The sequence below is a fragment of the Thalassophryne amazonica genome, chromosome 6 (assembly GCF_902500255.1).
Source record: "Thalassophryne amazonica chromosome 6, fThaAma1.1, whole genome shotgun sequence".
In the NCBI taxonomy this organism is placed as follows: domain Eukaryota; kingdom Metazoa; phylum Chordata; class Actinopteri; order Batrachoidiformes; family Batrachoididae; genus Thalassophryne; species Thalassophryne amazonica.
In genome coordinates this window covers 86,835,743-86,859,755 of record NC_047108.1, presented here as the reverse complement: position 1 = coordinate 86,859,755, position 24,013 = coordinate 86,835,743, and the positions used below count along the sequence as shown (strand labels likewise).

The window sequence follows — 24,013 nt, the reverse complement described above, 5'->3', positions numbered from 1 at the left end:
GAATCACCTCTAAATTATTTACACATTATTCACTTTGTGTGTTTTTAGGAATCCGCTAGCTTAGCGCAGCTACTAGCTCTTAGCCAGTTTAGCATGGCGGCTTCTCCTGTCTCTCCCACACTTTTCTGCTCTGGGTGTGAAATGTTTAGTTATTCCTCGGCCTCCTTTAGCAGTAATGGTACTTGTAATAAGTGTAGCTTATTCGTAGCTTTGGAGGCCAGGCTGGGCGAATTGGAGACTCGGCTCCGCACCGTGGAAAATTCTACAGCTAGCCAGGACCCTGTAGTTGGTGCGGACCAAGGTAGCTTAGCCGCCATTAGTTCCCCTCCAGCAGATCCAGAGTAGCCGGGAAAGCAGGCCGACTGGGTGACTGTGAGGAGGAAGCGTAGCCCTAAACAGAAGCCCCCTGTACACCGCCAACCTGTTCACATTTCTAACCGTTTTTCCCCACTCGGCGACACACCCGCCGAGGATCAAACTCTGGTTATTGGCAACTCTGTTTTGAGAAATGTGAAGTTAGCGACACCAGCAACCATAGTCAATTGTCTTCCGGGGGCCAGAGCAGGTGACACTGAAGGAAATTTAAAACTGCTGGCTAAGGCTAAGTGTAAATTTGGTAAGATTGTAATTCACTTCGGCAGTAATGACACCCGGTTACGCCAATCGGAGGTCACTAAAATTAATATTGAATCGGTGTGTAACTTTGCAAAAACAATGTCGGACTCTGTAGTTTTCTCTGGGCCCCTCCCCAATCGAACCAGGAGTGACATGTTTAGCCGCATGTTCTCCTTGAATTGCTGGCTGTCTGAGTGGTGTCCAAAAAATGAGGTGGGCTTCATAGATAATTGGCAAAGCTTCTGGGGAAAACCTGGTCTTGTTAGGAGAGACGGCATCCATCCCACTTTGGATGCAGCAGCTCTCATTTCTAGAAATCTGGCCAATTTTCTTAAATCCTCTAAACCGTGACTATCCAGGGTTGGGACCAGGAAGCAGAGTTGTAGTCTTACACACCTCTCTTCAGCTTCTCTCCCCCTGCCATCCCCTCATTACCCCATCCCCGTAGAGACGGTGCCTGCTCCCAGACCACCAATAACCAGCAAAAATCTATTTAAGCATAAAAATTCAAAAAGAAAAAATAATATAACACCTTCAAATGCACCACAGACTAAAACAGTTAAATGTGGTCTATTAAACATTAGGTCTCTCTCTTCTAAGTCCCTGTTAGTAAATGATATAATAATTGATCAACATATTAATTTATTCTGCCTTACAGAAACCTGGTTACAGCAGGATGAATATGTTAGTTTAAATGAGTCAACACCCCCGAGTCACGCCAACTGCCAGAACGCTCGTAGCACGGGCCGAGGCGGAGGATTAGCAGCAATTTTCCATTGCAGCTTATTAATTAATCAAAAACCCAGACAGAGCTTTAATTCATTTGAAAGCTTGACTCTTAGTCTTGTCCATCCAAATTGGAAGTCTCAAAAACCAGTTTTATTTGTTGTTATCTATTGTCCACCTGGTCGTTACTGTGAGTTTCTCTGAGAAATCTTGGAGTCATTTTTGATCAGGATATGTCCTTCAGTGTGCATATTAAACAAATATGTAGGACTGCTTTTTTGCATTTGCGCAATATCTCTAAAATTAGAAAGGTCTTGTCTCAGAGTGATGCTGAAAAACTAATTCATGCATTTTGTTGGGAAAGTGTAGGTACACGGACCCACAACAGGGGGCGCAAATGAACGGTCAATGGAGTAGGTCAAATAACAACACTTTACTGTTGTGAATGTGCACAACAAATACAACAGATTACAACAATGGACAAAAGTCAATTCACAAAGACGTCGTGTGGGCAGGTTCGAAGATAGGGGACGTCTGTCCAAGGCAGAACCGGAACCACACGATTTCCTCCGCCACCAGACCCCGGGAATACTGGAGCCGCCAAGTCCCGAACTCCCAGGTGGCCACTGCCTCCGCGTGTCGGACCTGGTACTGCTGGCAAGGAACAACAAACAATTAAATGTGGGCGCATTTGCACCCAGCAATCCACACGGCAGGAAAACTACCTCCACCTCTCGTTGGAAAAGGAGTCCACACTAACAATGCACTAGTCACAAGAAATACTGTCAAAACAGTCAGCTGAGGTACGTTACCTTCCAGGTAGAACGATATCTCGGCAAAGAGGTGGAGACGTCGTCCTGCTGATATACTCCTGCCGATCAGATGATTGGTAACAGCTGTTGCAGGTGATGCGTGACAGCTGTCACCCTGGCTGCTCCTGTGAGGCGGCTGCGCCCTCTGGTGCCTGGAGCCCGCACTCCAGACAGGGCGCCCTCTGGTGGTGGGCCAGCAGTACCTCCTCTTCTGGCGGCCCACACAACAGCATTTATTTCCTCTAGGCTGGACTATTGTAATTCATTATTATCAGGTTGTCCTAAAAGTTCCCTGAAAAGCCTTCAGTTAATTCAAAATGCTGCAGCTAGAGTACTGACAGGGACTAGAAGGACAGAGCATATCTCACCCATATTGGTCTCTCTTCATTGGCTTCCTGTTAATTCTAGAATAGAATTTAAAATTCTTCTTCTTACTTATAAGGTTTTGAATAATCAGGTCCCATCTTATCTTAGGGACCTCATAGTACCATATCACCCCAATAGAGCGCTTCGCTCTCAGACTGCAGGCTTACTTGTAGTTCCTAGGGTTTGTAAGAGTAGAATGGGAGGCAGAGCCTTCAGCTTTCAGGCTCCTCTCCTGTGGAACCAGCTCCCAATTCAGATCAGGGAGACAGACACCCTCTCTACTTTTAAGATTAGGCTTAAAACTTTCCTTTTTGCTAAAGCTTATAGTTAGGGCTGGATCAGGTGACCCTGAACCATCCCTTAGTTATGCTGCTTTAGACTTAGACTGCTGGGGGGTTCCCATGATGCACTGAGTGTTTCTTTCTCTTTTTGCTCTGTATGCACCACTCTGCATTTAATCATTAGTGATTGATCTCTGCTCTCTTCCACAGAATGTCTTTTTCCTGGTTCTCTCCCTCAGCCCCATCCAGTCCCAGCAGAAGACTGCCCCTCCCTGAGCCTGGTTCTGCTGGAGGTTTCTTCCTGTTAAAAGGGAGTTTTTCCTTCCCACTGTCGCCAAGTGCTTGCTCACAGGGGGTCGTTTTGACCACTGGGGTTTTTCCGTAATTATTGTATGGCTTTGCCTTACAATATAAAGCACCTTGGGGCAACTGTTTGTTGTGATTTGGCGCAATATAAATAAAATTGATTTGATTTGATAACTCTGTTGCTTTTACCATGAAGACAAAAAAAAAAACGCATAGACCATTTTGTATATATTGTTCAAAATGTGCATTTGTGTTTGTTTGATCCTTTTTGTTGTACAGTCTTTCACACAAGACCTCAAATTACCTTTATAAAGTGTCAAAACAGTTGTTTATTATAGTTCGCTGTGTGTTTTGAATAAATGTGTGTAGAATTTATTTTCTGCTTTACTTTTTTCTTCCTTATTTTTGATTGTAAACCTTTATTACACTTAAATAAAAATAAATAATAAATAAATAAATAATAAATAATACAACAAAAGCATATATGTTATGAAAGAACAGGTTGTCCTGAAAAAAGAGACATAAAACTTGATTGTGGGATGCAGAGAGAGCTGTTAACAGCAATAATAAAACATTTATGCCAGGCGAGTGAACTGTCCAAAAAATGCCCTCTGACCCCGAGGATTAAAGAAGCACTTGGGACAATATTGAAGAAAATGTTACATAAATGTATATAATAAATTTGTCCTCATCTGTATGTACAAAGTGTTTCTGAAAATAAAGTACAATGAAAGACACAAGTTTAAGAAATGAACTTTCTAGGTTCTGAAGGTTTCAGTCATTATTTTTGATTACTTTTCAAACTAGCAGCATTGTTAAATTAGACACAGCAATAAATATCATTATTGATCAATATGGAAACATATTTTTTCCACATCACCCTGCCCAGTGACAGACACACCACTGTAATCTGCTGTGTACCACTGAATAATAGAACAAAGCAAAGACAATTAATCTGCAAGTTAGTTTCTACTGATGTTTCCAGACAAGAGCTATAACAGTGGGTCAAAGTCTTAACTTCTATATAAGCACTGCCTCTGTGTACTTCAACCTGAAAATGACACCCTGTTGTGAACTACCATACACCTGTGCCTCTGTAAACACTCCTATTTATATAGCTGAGTACAAAGTCACCACGGCCCATTGGAGGGGGAATAAACTGAACATGTTTCACAGTCACTGAGTATATTTGCCTTTAATGTGCACTTTATGCACATAAGCGTTTGGCTTTTAAAAAGCTGTGTGATGTGCTGAAAATCAACCGTAAGATTTGTGCATAAAAGTTTGACGGCTGTGGAAAACTTTCAACCTCTCAAGGCTCTTTCATTCCTTGCTAAATCACAGAGCTGTTTATAAAAACCTATATTCATGACTTAAGGAGACTAACAAGCCATCTACTCCGCAAGTACTCTGGTTTTATTCAAGTGGTTTGATGCTACATTCCACAGTGGGACGAACACACCTGTGGGACTGTAGTCACCCACAGCAATGATGATCTGAACACACTGACAGGGTTTGTCCTATAAGTGATCTGGACCCTGTAATCAGATCCACATGTACTGTGAGGCACGGAGAGATCCGATCTACCTGAAAGTCTGTCATCTGGACTGTGAGAGTGGAATCCTGCTGTTGCTGGTTCTGCATGAAAGTGCAACAGGCAAACCAACAATGGATAGTCTTGTGAGAAACTTTAATTATAGAGTGGAAGGAAATATGCTGACTAATGCAGCTAAGTCATAAGAGGAAAGATGAGGAATCGCACACAAATTTGTTACAAAATAATTAATTATGTTGTTAACTAATATACTGAAGGAAAAAAAAGTTCCACAGTGCTTTTGGAAATTTAGGGTCCTGTTGTTTGCCTTCCTGTATGATTGTGAGACTTGGTCACTAGCCAGTAGTGCAGGTTCTTGATATTGTTGGCACGTCAAGTTGATCCATATCACGTCACTGTGTGGGGAGTGGCCGCTGTATATTTCTTGCAGGTACCTCTGCTTGTTGAATGAGGCCCCAACCACACAAAAACGTGTTTAGGTGTATCTGCATAAGTTTTGTGTCATATTGGCAATTCGTCTACACGGAAAGGGCATTTTTGGTGGCCAAAAACAATACTTTTTGAAACCGGTACCAGGGTGGATAAATCTGAAAACACCACCTTGGTGTTTTCATCTGAACAAGCAATACAGAACGTTTCTGAAATTATGATGTCATAGCCCCACCTCTCTAACCTCAGCCACTCATAATGAATGACATGTTGTTGCTGTTGTTAACAGTATAATTTAATATACTTTTTTTTTTACTTGGTGAATCATTAATGGGATTTATTTTTGTCACGAGCAGAATGCGGAAGATACAATGGATAGCTCTGTGATGGTGATAAAATATTTGCAGAAAGCACTTTTAGCTTTAAAAATAAGTTATTTTACTTGTTGGTGGGGCAAAGCACTGGCATCCTTGGGTTCAGGCAGAGAAACGGACCCAGAGGAGAGGCATCTTTAAAAACGCTGCATTTATTCATTCCACGATAAGGAATTAAAGTATTTCTAGATGTTATCTTCCAAAACTTGAGCATCTTATGCGGATAACCATTTTTGTCAGGCTGTGATGATGAATCTGCTTGAAATGGTGCAACAGGTAAGATTACAACTTTATATTTACTCAGTGTGTGAATGGTTTTAACACCTGAAACAGTATAAATCCGAACTGTATGAATGGTTGAGTGAGGACTTCACTGAAAAGAAATACAGGGCGTTTAGATGTTTTACTGCACCTCTGTATTTGTGTGGACCATCCTGAATAATGATAAATTTTATTCTTATTAGTGTTCCCCTACGTAGTATAGCTTTAGCCTCTGTTGCTACAGTGATTAGCTCTTACACAGGTCTTCTTCTCCATTTTCTGTGGCAGGATTACAGTACCACGTACAGACCTGGCATATGTACTACAGCGTATTTGGTCCTTTTAGTGTTTTCATGTGGACACAGATAAATCTTGAAATGGTGCCATGTTTAAGGAACACTATTTGAAAATGACTAAGCAAAAGATTGTATTAGGAAAGCGCCATAACCATGTGGACAAAGCCTTGGTCGCTAACCTGTGGTGGCAGTTCTTGATATCAGCAATATGGTCACATGCCCAGCACGTCAAATTGGAGGAGGTGGCAAGCAACAAGCTTTCATTTTTGTTACCAGGTTTTCAATCGTTCATTTGCACGCCACGGTGTGGGGAGTGGCGGCTGTCTCTTTCTTGCAGGCACCTCCGCTTGTTGCTGACTGAGGTGTCACACAAGGCGAAGACCCACAGATGAAACAGTCACAGAAACAGCCTCATGTAAAAAGAGAGAAGGCCGTGACACGCCCCAGCCGACCACGAGGCAGAGAGGGACAGGGGATATCTATCTAATACAACATGTGCGCAAGATGGACATATGTCTTGCGCTATGTTTTCTGCAATTTTAAGTGTCAGCAAATTAGCAGTGTAACAAAGATTTGCCATTATCTCAACACACATTCCTGTTTTAATTATTCTGACACAAGTACAAAGTGCAATAGTGCAGCACAGCTCGTGTGCACACACCCATGCATTGTGATGAGATGCACATAAACATTTTACCTTTTAATGTGCTGGAGTGATAATAGTCCAAAGTGGAATCAGGTACCTGAGCCCACACTTACACATGTGGTTTTAGCAGCGGTTTAGGTTTTAGAATCAGTGAATGACAGCAGCATAGGTGTAAATATGGCTGGACTGTTAAAGAATGTATCGGAGATAAATTCATTACGAATCATTACAAATGCTTTTCTTTTACTCTCACAGTAGGGAAAAAGAAATCCTGTATATAAAAAAGAAGCATCAATAATCATTTTCTAATTGAATCACAGCCCTCTGAATCGTAAAACGTTATGAGGTGACTAGAGATTCCTACACCTATATACTGTATTATGCATGTAATGAGAGGGACTAATGCTAATTAGTACAAGTCTTATGTCCGTTAGTCTCCTGCTATGTTGTTTGATATGCATATGCATTGCTTATACAGTGTTGTATAGTAATGAAGTAAAAATACTTCACTACTGTACTTAAGTACATTTTGGGAGACTCTGTACTTTACTTGAGTTCTTTTAATTCAGCTTAGTTTCACTTTTACTTCACTACATTTCGGACCTTAATTGCATACTTCTACTCCGATACATTTTCTATTCGCCCTGTCATTACTAGTTACAAAAAAAAAAAAAACACACACACACACTCACACACACGAAAAAAAGTTGTGTTTTCACCCAGAGACACCACTGATTACTAGTGACTGCAACGAAGTCAGGCCCATACATGTCAGCCTATACGGATTGTCCGTAAATTATACGGATTTTTCCGAGTGTCAGAGTCATACGGACGTACAAATAAAGTCTTACGGATATTCAGGGTTTGGTCTGCAGTGGGTCTGTAATCATCTGCAGTGCGACTCCACTTTGATGCGTGAGCCATTGAAGCAATGCTTCGAACCACTGGCTCGTGGTTCTTTGATTCGCTGCTCTTCAGAAGCGGTAAGTCCGCCTCTTAACTCCTCTCAAAGCCATTAAAATATCGTGAGTCACTTTTGTGTGGATTAAAGTCACTAACTGGGACTCTTGTTATGTTGTAGTCAAGAGACGAGAATCGTCCTTCATTCCGTTGACACAAAATTGCCGCTTTAAATAAAATGACACCTCTCCAAACGCTGTAATACAGAAAATCGACTAAACAATCGACTAAAACATTTTTTTTCTTCCCAAAATGAGATGTCCTGTGTTCTTTATGAATTAAACTGATGCTGACATACAGCACAGCCAGCTGTAAGAGCTCAGCTCAGATGTATGGAAAGACATTCATGCCAAAATGTCTGAAAGGAAATGCTTTTGACAAAAACTACAGATTTTGTTTATTTCTATTTATGTCCAGAGATCAAGGATCCACCATGTAGAGTTTATTATGTCCAAAGTTTAAGGATCCAGTGACCAATTTCATATTTATTTACTTTAAGACTCAATAAAATGTTGTTCAATTCAATTTCAATTTAATCGGCTTATAAAGCGCCAAATCACAACAAAAGCCATCTCAAGGCACCTCACATAGAACAGTTCAACATAAAAAATTAAAATAAATAAACAAAAATTAAAAAAATCAAATACATAAATAAAAAACAGAAGTAAAAGAATAAAACAGATAAAAAATAAAAACTATTCATAAGAAAGAGAATAAAAATAGGCTTTAAGGCTTGACTTAAAAATGTCCACGGACTCCAACTGCCTCACGGTCGCAGGAAGACCGTTCCACAGAGCGGGTGCGCGATAAGAAAAAGCTGTTTGACCTGCTGACATAGAAAAGCTGTAAAGCCTACTTTTAGTACACAAAAAATTCACAAGAGGTATCGATAAGGAATCGGAACGATAAGCGGAATCGATAATGGTATCGATAAAATCGTATCGATACCCATCCCTAATAAACACATGGGTTTGATTTATTTTTCATGATTTTATTTCCACTAGTGACACACAGTTCTTGTTTCTGTAAAAAATAACTAAATTTGGCACATTCAGTTCTATAAAATTCAGCTTGATGCATGAATACTAGATCTCTATTGTTTGAAATTCAACTGGGGAGGAAATACTAATGATCCTGACTTTAATGTCATTGTGGCAACTTATAATATGCGGACAAAAACCTAGTTATGTGATCCCGCTATGCGGTTGTGTGTACTGTAATAAACAGTACACTTTGGTGCGATTTGGAGGTTATAAGGATTTTGTGCTGATTCTATGGATTTTCTCACTTGGTTATACAGCTGGACCCTCAAAGGGGTTGACATGTATGCAGGCCGATTTGTCATGAGGCATGTCCGGTAGGCTTTTTTGCAGTTGCGCACTTGGGGGTGTTTGTCAGGAAAATGATCATTTCTCTACATTGATTACAGACCTGGAGCGGGTCTGTAATCAACTTTTCTGCAGGGCTGCTTTGCTTTGAACCTTGAACCAATCGAAGCAGTGATTCGCGGGTCGAAGCAGTGCTTCGATCTACGATTTGTGGATTGATTGCTTTATTTCATTTTATCCTAATTTTTCCCCGCTAAAACCCTGAAGAGCATGTGTCTTTGAGTAATATTTAATATTTTTATGTTAAACCAACCCGTTATGGTCTTCTGAAACAGTTGATAGATGTATTTTATAACTTAAAAACGGGACCGATGCTAACGCATTAGCATGTCTATGGCGTTTTCAATGTTAGTTAGCATTAAGCTGTTCGCACCAGCACGTTTGTGGTGTTTTCTGTATAATTAATGGCTCAGCGTTCGTTGTCGTAAAAGAGTCAAACTGTAATTTTTTTATTTACTTTTATTCATATATTATAGCAACAACAATAATAGTCTACATAATAGACAATAATAGTCAATAATAATAATAGACTAATAATGTTACAATACAATTTTAGAGAAAGAGACAAAAAGAACCTAATGAAACAAAACACAACAGAAAAAATAAAACCATGTAACAATGAAAATAAATAAATACATATAGAAATAAATAACTTTCCTGTGAACACCTAGTGAGTAGCCTGTTCTTGTTTAGGTTTTGAAACCTTGTTTTTGAAGTGTTTTTGTGTGATGTGCACAATTTTCAGTATTTTGACTAATATTACCAGTTATTTACAATCCTAGATAAACTTTTATTAAAAAAAAAAAAAAAAAATCAGTCCGTTTTTCATTATTAACATTTACTTGTACTTTTACTTTCAATACTTGAGTACATTTAGTTGTACATTACTTGTCATACGTACGTACAATAAATACTAGATACTTTAAGACTTTTACTTGAGTTGCATTTCAATCAGTGACTTGAACTTCTACCAAAGTCATTTTTTTAGTGGGTATCTGTACTTTTACTTAAGTGTGATTTTCCAGTACTTTATACAACACTGCTTATACATAGGGTTTTCAGCTCAATTGAAATACTAAACATTAGATCTAAACCTTCAGACATTAGATATCCAATATAAGACAAAAACTTGCAGTTTTTTTTTCTGTTGCTGTCTCTCGAGGTGGTAACAACAACGAATGTGTATAAGCAGTGGGGGGGGGGGGCACTGAAGGGCAGTATACAAGCTGGAACCACTTCTGCTAAACAGTAGCCTAAGGCCACGACTGGGGATCTTTGGTACTTATGAATCTTTGGAGAATCCACTGGTATGAAGTTGCATCAAATGACTGGATAGTTAGTGATGGGGTGCAACTAACAGTTATTTTTGTAAACAATTAGTCTTTCAACTATTTTAGCAATTAATCAATTAATCTAACATTTTTTTTTAATTAGTCTATTATTCTTCAGATTACAAGTAAATTAACCATAAATTCTCCGAATAACTTTCAACATTGAATGCAAATATTTTGTCAAAAAAGGAGTTTTTTTTATAATAAAAAAAACCCTACATATAAAGCAGATAAAATGCCAAGACAATACTAAAGTTCTAACATATCTTACAGGGCCACAACTATCAATTATTAGTTATTCTGTTCATTATCTTCTGGATTCATCCATTACTTGTTTGGTTAAAAAAAGATAAGAAAATGTTAAGTACAATGACATCTTCAAATGTCCACACCTAAAGGTATTCAGTTTACTGTCAGAGAGGAGAAAAGAAACCAGAAAATATTCACATTTATGAAGGTGAATCAGATAATTTGCACACTTAAAAAAGGGAAGACTGAAAACAATTAATCCATTATCAAAATAGCTGTACTTAGAAAGATTCAGATGAGAAGTATCACTGTGGCATGCTACTCTGGGCATGATCCAGATGACACATGTTCCTCAGTGTTGAAGAGCCCGGCAGCTGTAAAAAATGAAGGGGACACCCGTGTGTCATCTTTCTGCAGCAGATAAATGGTTACTTTTGAGACGTGAGGATGGACCAGTTGTCTTCCTGGGTGGTTGCCATCCAGGGCCCAAGGCATTTCCACAGTTTGGTGTGTAGGGCGACCTGCAGCACCAGCACATGCTCCACCCATTCTGACCTGATAGTGCTTTTACAGTGACGCAAACTGAGCATAATCACATGACAAAGACCAATCAAACACAAGCTAACGTAGTCCAAAGTGCCCTGCACTGGGTCGAGACTCTATAAGCCTGAGAGGGCAAGCATTCACTGCAGAGTCACTAATGGACATCCTCCACATGAGAACAGCGCTGTTCACTGAAACTAAACTGCTCTTATGTAACATGGTTAATGATTTCCCAAGAGAGGTACGACTGCAGCTCAGTGTCGCAGAATGTGAACGTGCAGTAACCAAAGCGGGGGGGAAAAAAACCTAGCAGAATTTGGCATGAAAATGCCGCTGACTTCAATGTAAAACCTCATAATGCACTTTAGGATCACACTGTGATGAAATAGTCTCACAATGAGTGTGTGGCAGCAGCCTTCCAGCTGTCTCAGATACACAGCAAGCAATGGGCATCAGGTCAAGCTCATCTAACAGGGAGAACTTCCAGAAATAACCACAGCTGCCCAGGGGTGGTCTTTAGCAAACATGACTTCCTTCACTTTGAAAAAATAAAAAATATAAAGCCATGCTAAAATACCCTCGGCTGTATGAGCATTATGTTCTTTATAACTTGCAGTTGTTTAATTAATTATTAAGATGACATTGTCTTACATACGAGGTCTGTCAATAAAGTATAGGTCCTTTTTATTTTTTTCAAAAACTATATGGATTTCATTCATATGTTTTTACGTCAGACATGCTTGAACCCTCGTGCGCATGCGTGAGTTTTTCCACGCCTGTCGGTGACATCATTCGCCTGTGAGCACTCCTTGTGGGAGGAGTCGTCCAGCCCCTTGTCGGAATTCCTTTGTCTGAGAAGTTGCTGAGAGACTGGCGCTTTGTTTGATCAAAATTTTTTCTAAACCTGTGAGACACACTGAAGTGGACACGGTTCGAAAAATTAAGCTGGTTTTCGGTGAAAATTTTAACGGCTGATGAGAGATTTTGAGGTGATACTGTCGCTTTAAGGACTTCCCACCGAGCGAGACGTCGCGCTGCGCTCCCAGGCGCCGTCATCAGCCTGTTTCAAGCTGAAAACCTCCACATTTCAGGCTCTATTGATCCAGGACATTGTGAGAGAACAGAGAAGTTTCAGAAGAAGTCGGTTTCAGCATTTTATCCGGATATTCCACTGTTAAAGGAGATTTTTTTTTAATGAAAGACGTGCGGACGGGTCCGCGCGTCGGGACGCAGCCGGCGCCGTGCGGCGGCACAGGAAAAACACCTCCGTGTTGATAACCATTTGTAAAATCCAGGTGGCTTTTGATGGCTTTCAGTGGAGTGAGTATATGAGAAATTATTTAACAGCTGGACATGTTCCAACTTGTCCTTAAGGCTTCCAACAGAGGTGTGTTTCCTGTGGCGGAGCATCGCGGCGGCTGCGAGCCGACGCTGCAATCTGCCCGCACGTCTTTCATTAAAAAAAAATCTCCTTTAACAGTGGAATATCCGGATAAAATGCTGAAACCGACTTCTTCTGAAACTTCTCTGTTCTCTCACGACGTCCTGGATCAATAGAGCCTGAAATGTGGAAGTTTTCAGCTTGAAACAGGCTGACAACGGCGCCTGGGAGCGCTGTGCGACGTCTCGCTCCGTGGGAAGTCCTTAAAACGACAGTATCACCTCAAAATCTCTCATCAGCCGTTAAAATATTCACCGAAAACCAGCTTAATTTTTCGAACCGTGTCCACTTCGATGTGTCTCACAGGTTTAGAAAAAATTTTGATCAAACAAAGCGCCAGTCTCTCAGCAACTTCTCAGACAAAGGAATTCCGACGAGGGGCTGGACGACTCCTCCCACAAGGAGTGTTCACAGGCGAATGACGTCACCGACAGGCATGGAAAAACTCACGCATGCGCACGAGGGTTCAAGCATGTCTGACGTAAAAACATATGAATGAAATCCATATAGTTTTTGAAAAAAATAAAAAGGACCTATACTTTATTGACAGACCTCGTACAATTTGTATATGTTCAAATCAAATCATGATTTGTTCATGTTGTGCAAATCAAGGAATATTTGTAGATCACCCTCTGTGAGACAAATTTAACTCCATAGGAAGTTAGCTTTGAGTTAGCTGAAGTTAGCATTGCCGCTAATGTCTGCAAAATGTCTTGTAAATAACTGTAGAGGTGTTATGGTTCCAAAAACAGCGTTTTCAGTTTTAGAAGTGCTTATTTTTTGCTATCTTCTACATAATATATGACACATAGCTTATATTTACACACAAACAAGTTTTGCAGCGATGCCAGCCTGTGACATCACCATGCTAACATCAGCGACATGTCTTGTAAATATGTTCAGAGGTGTTATTGGGTTCAAAAAACAGCATTTTCAATTTTAGAAGTGCTTATTTTTTGCTAGCTTTTACATAATATATGAAACATGCATATAAACACAGAAAACGAAGTGGTTTTGGAAAGACCAGCCACTGATGTCATGGTGCAGCTCTATTGGCTCTCACCCCCGCCATTCAAAAACAAACCAAACAGATTGAAACAGAATGGGATTCTTAAACTTCTTAAATTAGGTCAATAAGGTTAGCCATCTTTTAATTTGTCCAACGTCTGTGCCCAAAGAATGTTCCCTGTAAATTTGAAGCCTCTGGCAGTAAGAGAACTGGGCTTATGCTGAGCACTGACAGACAGACAGACAGACAGACGCAAAGCCTTCACAATTCGCCCTATTGACATTTCAAATCCTGCAAAACTTCGGAGAGGTCGCCGCTCTGCGAGATCTCAGAACTGCATTGAGACGCTCTGATCACGCTGCACTTTAACCGCTACACACGGACAACACCATTAACATCGCAACATAAAACTATTTTTATATTGTGCCTAAAACTCTCATGAATATATTCTCGGGGTTTTTAGATGTTGTTATTGTGTTTGTTTTATATAAACATGCGAGAATCACAGGCTGTCTTTCAATGGGAGCTGCTGTGAGCTACGCTCGCTTCCTGATCATGTCGTTCTGTGGGAAAGTGAAGTTTGCTCTTTAACGTTTTGATTATTGTTCTTTACAACACTGTTTGTCCTCTTTGTTCCAGACTAATATATATATAAGATGTCTGAAATTTGGTTTGCGTTTATTAAATTCCACGCAGATTAAACGTAGCAGACACGGATTATTTGTTATAATTGTTTTAGCAAGTTTTCAGGGTATCATGCAGCAGTCTCTATTAACGTGATGAAAAGCATAAAACATTACAGTTTTGTAGTATAATATTCATTTACAATTGTCATCATGTGGATTCTCTGTATGTTGTTTGACTGCAGCGACTCTCTGGCACGCAAGGGATTATGGGATACGTCAATAGGGCGAATACCCGATGGCCATATTTGATGGGCTTGGGTAATAAAAATAACATGTTTTGTTTGTGAAAGAAAATGGTATTGATTTAACTTAATTTGGATATACTTAATTTATTTGTGTGTTTCTTACCAGTTGGACCAGTTTGAGGTTGGTCCAACTTTTGTATATGTCCTATCATGTAAATACAGTTACATTAGTATTACTGAAAAGATCACTGCTTCAGCTAGTAGCACACAAATGAATTAAGTTGATCCATATAAGAGCTGTAATGTTTTGAGGTTTTAACAATTTAACTTGTAAAAAGTTTTTCTCTTGGCACCAATATAATTTTCTTTCATAGTATTCAAATAAATTATTCACATCAGTTGCCAAAATGACAAAAGTTTGACTTTTCTGAAAAAATAAAGCAAATTCCTGAACCACATGCAGCATGCCATTCAAAGGTCTAGGGGCATTGCTGGGCTATGTATGAGTGATAGCTTGATGAAACTTACAAAAACACAACAGACCTTTAATTGTGACTGCAAGTGCAAATAAATAAATACAATTTAAAAATAATAGAAACAGAACGCTATTGATAGACATAGCTAATGGTATTGGTAAAATCTGGACAAAACTCTTCCAAAAGTTTTGCTGGACATCTGCCGATCAGAGGTTTGGCAACACTGATATGGGTCTGCTGTATCAGTTGTGAATATGATTGTTAGTTACAGTTATAATGCTTTTTAGTTAGTTTTCAAAACAAGACAGTGGGGAAACTATTTTTTATTTTATTTTTTGTAAATCAAAATATTTTTATACACCCCTGGCAAAAATTATGGAATCACTGGCCTCGGAGGATGTTCATTCAGTTGTTTAATTTTGTAGAAAAAAAGCAGATCACAGACATGACACAAAACTAAAGTCATTTCAAATGGCAACTTTCTGGCTTTAAGAAACACTATAAGAAATCAGGAAAAAAAAATTGTGGCAGTTAGTAACGGTTACTTTTTTAGACCAAGCAGAGGGAAAAAAATATGGAATCACTCAATTCTGAGGAAAAAAATTATGGAATCATGAAAAACAAAAGAACGCTCCAACACATCACTAGTATTTTGTTGCACCACCTCTGGCTTTTATAACAGCTTGCAGTCTCTGAGGCATGGATTTAATGAGTGACAAACAGTACTCTTCATCAGTCTGGCTCCAACTTTCTCTGATTGCTGTTGCCAGATCAGCTTTGCAGGTTGGAGCCTTGTCATGGACCATTTTCTTCAACTTCCACCAAAGATTTTCAATTGGATTAAGATCTGGACTATTTGCAGGCCATGACATTGACCCTATGTGTCTTTTTGCAAGGAATCTTTTCACAGTTTTTGCTCTATGGCAAGATGCATTATCATCTTGAAAAATGATTTCATCATCCAAAAACATCCTTTCAATTGATGGGATAAGAAAAGTGTCCAAAATATCAACGTAAACTTGTGCATTTATTAATGATGTAATGACAGCCATCTCCCCAGTGCCTTTACCTGACATGCAGCCCCATATCATCAATGACTGTGGAAATTTACATGTTCTCTTCGGGCAGTCATCTTTATAAATCTCATTAGAATGGCACCAAACAAAAGTTCCAGCATCATCACCTTGCCCAGTGCAGATTCGAGATTCATCACTGAATATGACTTTCATCCAGTCATCCACAGTCCACGATTGCTTTTCCTTAGCCCATTGTGACCTTGTTTTTTTCTGTTTAGGTGTTAATGATGGCGTTCGTTTAGCTTTCTGTATGTAAATCCCATTTCCTTTAGGCGGTTTCTTACAGTTCGGTCACAGACGTTGACTCCAGTTTCCTCCCATTCGTTCCTCATTTGTTTTATTGTGCATTTTTGATTTTTGAGACATATTGCTTTAAGTTTTCTGTCTTGACGCTTTGATGTCTTCCTTGGTCTACCAGTATGTTTGCCTTTAACAACCTTCCCATGTTGTTTGTATTTGGTTCAGAGTTTAGACACAGCTGACTGTGAACAACCAACATCTTTTGCAACATTGCATGATGATTTACCCTCTTTTAAGAGTTTGATAATCCTCTGCTTTGTTTCAAGTGACATCTCTCGTGTTGGAGCCATGATTCATGTCAGTCCACTTGGTGCAACAGCTCTCCAAGGTGTGATCACTCCTTTTTTAGATGCAGACTAATGAGCAGATCTGATTTGATGCAGGTGTTAGTTTTGGGGATGAAAATTTACAGGGTGATTCCATAATTTTTCCTCAGAATTGAGTGATTCCATATTTTTTTCCCTCTGCTTGGTCTAAAAAAGTAACCGTTACTGACTGCCACAATTTTTTTTCCTGATTTCTTATAGTGTTTCTTAAAGCCAGAAAGTTGCCATTTGAAATTAGTTTTGTGTCATGTCTGTGATCTGCTTTTTTCTACAAAATTAAACAACTGAATGAACATCCGCAGAGGCTGGTGATTCCATCATTTTTGCCAGGGGTTGTAATTGAAAGTGAGAAATTCTGACTTTCCAGTTTCCTTTGAAATCAGCATGAACACTGACCCTTGTGCATGTACTCTCTCCTTGAGGCCTGCCAAGTCTCACAGAGCAAACTCATCATATAGAAATAAAGGTGCTTTGTTTTTTTTTAAAACTGCATTTCAATAAAAAGTAAATTTTGTCAGTTTCATTTAAAAAATCAGATGCCTATATACCTTTAAAATAAGTCATCTCTATGCCACTGCATAACTTGGATAAACTTAATTTACCATTATACTACTAGTATAAGCAAGTTATTTAGGTTGGTGCAACAAATCTTCTTGACATTTTGACCAGCTAAACTGTGTTCCTGTTAAAGCATTTTAGTTGCTTTAGGCTGCTTTACCTTTATTTGGATTAACTTAACTCATTTTTATGCTACCAGTTTAAGCAGTTTATTTAAATTTCTCAAGAATTCTGCTTTGACTTCATTTAGATCAACTTAATTAATTTGTGTTACCAACTGAAACCATTTTTTTTTTTTATTGAGGAAACAATCCAATTTTATTTTTCAGTGTGATGATCCAAACTGGGTGTAAAAATGACATGCCTGCAATGCCATAAAAAACGTATTAGTTCATGACATTAATATTGCATATTTGATTTGATTGTGTGAGTGTAACTCATAGGTGTCAAACTGCTTCCAGAAAGGGCGAAGAGGGTGCAGGTTTTCCTTGTAACCACCAACTCCACCAGGTGATTTAACTGATGAACATCACTTTGAGCAGATGGGATGAGTTCATGGTGTCTATGATGTCAAACTGTTTCAATAAAACCGGAGCAGTGGTTTCATACTAAACTCATGAAGCAGAAAAACTTCATCAGTGAAACCTGTAAGTTGCTGCAGCTACAAGAGCGCACAAATAATTCATTTAGTTATGCGCTCCTGCTGCTGTGCCATATGGCAATTAAAAAACAAAGTCCTCTGGGATTTCTCCTCCCTGTCCGTGTGTGCGTTTAAGCGCATTTCTGCGCGTCTCGCTTACCTTGACGCACAGTTTTGAGCCTGACGGCGCCTTGGCAGCTGTTAATCACAGATAAAATGTCATATAGCGGTAATCCAGACACGGACAGACCCTCCACTTCCAGGAGTAGCTCTCCTTCACAGATCTGACCCTCCTGGTAAAGCACAGCATCCTCTTGGACTTGTCCAATGTAGGGAAATTCTCCATTCTCGGCTCCGCCGCGCAGTTCCACGTGCAGCTTCCCGCAGGCGTCCCGCAGAAGCGCGCACTCGTTCACTTTGGTGATCCAGTGGTTCTTCCTCTGGATGACTTTTGACATAATGACCGTTAATTCCACACCGATTGTCCCAAAAGACTTCAAACTTTAGGGTGTTTGGATGTCACTCCAAGTGGAAACATTTTCTTTTTCTCCTGAACCTCCTCATGTTTCTCCTGGCGCGCGTAAAAAATATCCACTTTGTTAAAATCCAGACTGTTGTTGTTGTTTCCGCATCCTGAGCGTCCCGTTTGACAAATCCACAATTTATCCTCGTTTGATCTGTTCCACTACTTCACAGGAGGAGAACGCGCACAGATCCCGAGAACTCTGAAGCTGTACACGCGCACTGTCACCTGAAGCAGGTAACAACTTCAAATGGTTTGTGCTGTCGCCGGGATGGAGAAGTGTTGGAGAGAAGCGCATGCGCTCAAATACTACTCAAAGTGAGTGTGTGTGTGTGTGTGTGTGTGTGTGTGTGTGTGTGTGTGTGTGTGTGTGTGTGTGTGTGTGTGTGTGTGTGTGTGTGTGTGTGTGTGTGTGTGTGTGTGTGTGTGTTGGGGGGCTACTCCACTCAGCAGACACTTTAAAGGGCCATACTGGACATTTACACAAGACGTGCGCATCTAAAAAAATTTGAATACTTTGCAAAAGTTTAGTATTCTTTGTCAGGTATTTCAGATTGTTAAAATTTTATATATTCTCAATACATATAAACTAAAATGTTTCATGCCTTTTTTGTTCATTTTAATTTTGATAATTACAGCCTATGGTTCCAAATAACAGTAAAAAATAACATAAAACAAAATATTATAGAATATTTTGTTTTATGTTTGAGTAACTATCTCCCAGCTGGCTTGGGAACACCTCGGGATCCCCCACAGTGTGGCCACAAGGGAGGTGATGGGCCAGTGGTTAAGGTGTTGTGCTTGAGACCAGAAGATCCTGGGTTCAAATCCCAGCCTGACTGGAAAATCACTAAGGGCTCTTGGGCAAGGTCTTTAATTCCCTATTGCTCCCGGTGTGTAGTGAGCACCTTGTATGGCAGCACCCTGACATCAGGGTGAATGTGAGGCATTATTGTAAAGTGCTTTGAGCGTCCCGTGCAGATGGAAAAGTGCTATATAAATGCAGTCCATTTACCATTTACAGTTACATTGAAAAAGTAATCCAATTTTACTCCTTGAAAAAGTAACTTATTACCAGTGTTGTGAAAGTAACTTTGACAAGTTAGTTTTTTAGTTACTTTTTTAGTTACTTTATACAGTTACTTTATGCAGTTACTTCATTACCAGCTTTATGCAATTACTTTATTAGAATCTGCCAAAAACTTGCAACTAATAAGTAATGTAACTAATAAGGTAACTAGTAATCTAACTTGGTTACTTTTAAGATTGCGCAATCAGCAAAGTAACTCATCAGCAAAGTAATAGTTACTTTTCTGAGTACTAAAACTTAAAAATAACCAAATTAGATTATGAGTTATCTTATTAATTACATTCAGCTGCCGACAAGTTGTCCGCAGCTCCTAATGAAGTAACTGTATAAAGTAACTGCAAAATGTAACTGTATAAAGTAACTCATTAAGTACTTTCCAAAGTTACTTTGCCAACACTGCTTATTACTTTACTGATTGACTCAGTTTTAAAAGCACGTAAGTTAGATTACTAGTTACTCTACTATTTGCATTCAGCAGCTGGCGACAACAAAGTAACTGTGGCAACACTGAGCCCCTGGGAAGAGTTACAGGACTTGGCCGATGATAGGGAAGTGTGGGTGAGCTACTTGGTGTGCTGCCACCATGAACTGGATAAGCAGGTGAAAATGAATGAATGAGTTATTCATTAATTTTAAATGTTTGAGTAGCTCACTGTTTATACAGTATACTTACCATGAACCTCTGTCTGGTTCAATACACACAACCACAATCATAGGGAAGACTGCTGAGTTGACACTTGTCCAGAAGACTCTCACTGACACCCTCCACAAGGAGGGTAAGCTACAGAAGATCCTTGCTGAAACGTATGGCTGCTGTATTACAGCTTGTTATATGGCTGCGACGCTACGCGCGCTCTGATTGGCTGATTACCGGTTGGATATTTTCCCATATCCGGACCAGTTACCATGACAATCGGTCCGTTACACATATTTTCATTACAAACCAGGAAGCGCAAAAATACAATTATAAAAAACAAGTCGGACATGAACATACTCCATAAATATCTAAACACACACACTCATCTTCAACTGCTTAGTCCAATCAAGGGTCGCGGTGGGCATCTTATCTGAGTTAAGGACAAAAATGAACTGGACTGTTGCTCAATGGTCCAAAGTCCTCAGTTCAAGTGAAAGTAAATTTTGAATTTCATTTGGAAATCAAGGTCCCAGGGTCTGGAGGAACAGTTTAGAGGCACAGAATCAAAGTTGGTTGAAATCCAGTGTGAAGTTTTCACAGTCAGTGATGATTTTGGGTAACATCATCTGCTGGTGTTGATCCACTGTCCAAAGTGAACCCAGCATCTACCAGGAAATTTTAGAGCACTTCATGCTTCCACCTGCTGATAAGCTTTATGGAGATGATTTCCTTTTCCAACAGGACTTGACACCTAACCACAGTGCCAAAACTACTAGTAACTGCTGTGCTGTCCAGGGTATTACTGTACATGTATGGGACATTGTCAAGCAGAAGATTAGTGACAGCAGACCCAACAATACAGAAAAGCTGAAGGCCACTACCAACGTGGGCTTCCATAACACCTCAGCAATGCCACAGGATGATTGCCTGCATGCCATTCATTCAAAAGGAGCCCTGACCACGTATCAAGGTTGTAGACAAACATATTTTTCAGAAGTTCAATATTTCTCCATTATAAATCCTTTTCTTAATGAATCTTATGATATTCTAATTCTAATTTTCTACTCTTTTTTTTTAGCTGTAGCCAATAATTATTAAAAAGAAAAAATAATGCTTGAAAAATTTCACTTTATATGTGTAGAAAAGGTGGAATATGGCAGCACAGTGGCTTAGTGGTTAGCACTGTTGCCTCACAGCAAGAAGGTCATGGGCTCAATTCCCACTTGTGGTCTTTCTGTGTGGAGTTTGCATGTTCTCCCCGTGTTTGTGTGAGTTCCCTCCGGATGCTCCAGCTTCCTCCCACATCCAGAGACATGCATGTTGATTTGAAAACTTTAAATTGTTCATAGGTGTGTGTGCGGGTGTGAATGTGTTTGTCTATATGTGGCCACGTGACAGACTGGTGTCCTGTCCAGGGTGTACTCCATCTCTCACCCTATGACTGCTGGGATAGGCTCCATCCCCCTGTGACCCTTAATTGGAGGAAGCAGCTGAAGATGAGTGAGTGAGTGAGTGAGTGATCAGCTTTGAAGAATAAATACGGTTTTAGAAAGGAATACTTTGTGCCATCTGTTACGGTCAGTTATCACGTTACAGGGTAACATATGCCATAGAATCTAATGGATGTTAGCAAAGCAGCTGACAGTCAAAACTATTCCTTTCATTAATCTCATTAGCTCAGTCAATAATTTGCATTACATTGACCAAAATTGTAGTACCTTTAACTTTTAACCCATCTACAAACTGATGTCGACCTTTGTCATCATTTATGATTTATAATTCCATAAAATTTATTCATAGATATTCCAAACTATACCTTTAGGAATCTTTATGATCAGACAAATAATGTGACATACTTTTCATTGATTGAACCATTTTTTTTTTTAATCTTGACTCCTGTGTAAATCCTTCATTGACCCCTACTTGGTTATAGCTACAGCTCTAAGATGGCTATCTTACATTTTTTTTTATAGTTCATGTTATATTGAGGTTGGATTGTAAGTGTTCCCTTAAGTGATACCAATTAGGTCAAAATTGGCTTCAGGCTCATAGATTAAAAGGAGAAGCTAAAGTTAAACTGTAATTTTGGAGTGCAGGTAACGCAAAACCTAAAGGAGCTAAATGGATTTTTTTTTTTGTTTTTTTTTTACTTTAGACAGAGAAAGGAAGCTGTCAGTGTCTGACAGTGACATTATCTACAGCAAGGCTCATATCTGTCTGCTGGAATCATCAGGTGAGAAACACATGCCTCTTCAGGCTGCAGGGGAATCAGGCTGCCGGTCTTTCCTGCCTCTTCACATGAAGTACAGGCTGTGAGAGCAGTGACCTGGATAATAATAATACAGTGCATCCAGAAAGCATTCACAGCACTTCACTTTTTCCACATTTTGTTATGGTCAGCCCTGGTTCCACCAAATAATGAACAGTAATTAATGAGCCACGCAAATTATTATTATTTTTTTTTTGTATGAGAGGAGGTGTTCAACAATCGTGGGAGAATAGAGGCTCTCAGAGGCAGAATATTCGGCTAACGAGGCTCATCTCTGAGCATGGCGCTAATTTCAAGAAGTTCAAAATTTAGCAACACCAGCGTGGGGCAGTTTCTGTATGAGGTACTAGGAGGACAAACAACGATTTAAAGGCATGTTTGTGGTGAGGACGAGGCTGTTAAAAGCCCATTATCGGAGTACCTGGCGGCTACGAGGTTATTTTGGCTATGCCCTCTTTGCGTGCTACAATTCCACCTGCTGTGTGCCACACTGTGTAATTATTTTGTAGTGGATTAATCATTTTCTGTCCAAGCTTGGTAGTTGAAAACACCTCTAATCACTTCTGGAATTGTAGAGGACTGTTTTCCCTCTCTCCTGGAGAATGTATTTGGAACAGCTTAGAAGGTAAGTATTTGTAATGTTTTTATTTTAATAGCTTGGTAAAACAGTTGCATGTATATTCCTTCTATATAAGCAGCTGTAATGTATGTTTATGATAGATTTAACATCTTGTTAATGGATCAGATGAGCTCCGCTGTGTGTGCACACTGGTGCAATGACTCGCGCTCAAGATGAGCATTTACGCGGCCAAGTGGTTAATGTGCTTGGTTTCAGTTCAGAAGGCTCTGGGTTCAAATCCCACCCCTGTGTAATGTGGAGTTAATAATAATAATCCATTTTATTTAAAAGCACCTTTTAAAACACCCAAGGACACTGTACAGGACAAATAAAAAAAAAAAACAGAGAAGCATATATAAAACTGGAGGCTGTAGAGTTGCGGTAGGTGAGATCATGTGGTGTGTGTAGTCATGTGTGTGGTCATGTGGTGTAAGTGGTCGGGTGGCATGAGCAATCATGAGGAGCGTGTGGTCGTGAGATATGTATGGTCATGCTGTATAGGATTGTCTGAACAGGTGAGTTTTGAGTCTGGATTTGAAGAGGGGAAGGGAATCAGTGTTGCGGAGGTCAGGTGGGAGTGAATTCCAGAGTTGGGGAGCAGAGCGGCTGAAGGCTCTTCCCCCCATGGTAACGAGACGGGAGGGGGGGAGAGTGAGCTGGAGAGAGGAGGATGAGCATAGAGAGCGAGAGGGAGTAACTATGTGAAGGAGGTCGGAAATGTATTGTGGAGCAAGGTCATGGATAGCTTTGTAAGTGGTGATGAGAATTTTGAAAATAATCCGTTGTTTTATTGGGAGCCAGTGGAGTTGTTGGAGAATGGGAGTGATATGGTGAATGGTGGGTGTCCTGGTGATGATCCGTGATGCAGTTTTGAAGGAGCTACAGTTTCTGGAGGGATTTGTTGGGGAGGCCAAAGAGAAGAGAGTTGCAGTAGTCGATCCGGGAAGTGACAAGACTGTGGATGAGGATGGCAGTGGTGTAAGGAGTGAGGGAAGGACGGAGACGAGCGATATTGCGGAGGTGGAAGTAGGCAGAGCAGG

The 24,013-nt window shown here is 39.9% G+C and overlaps 1 protein-coding gene across 1 annotated transcript in view; it reads right to left on the bottom strand.

The window, feature by feature from the left end:
* Window positions 1-18,574, bottom strand: part of LOC117512570 (membrane-associated guanylate kinase, WW and PDZ domain-containing protein 1-like) — a 358,699-nt gene extending 340,125 nt beyond the window's left edge. The window contains exon 1 of the mRNA XM_034172699.1: window positions 17,996-18,574. Coding sequence (XP_034028590.1) covers window positions 17,996-18,293 — 298 coding nt within the window. The 5' untranslated portion in view covers window positions 18,294-18,574. The remainder of the gene's footprint in view (window positions 1-17,995) is intronic.
* Window positions 18,575-24,013: the final 5,439 nt, after the last annotated feature.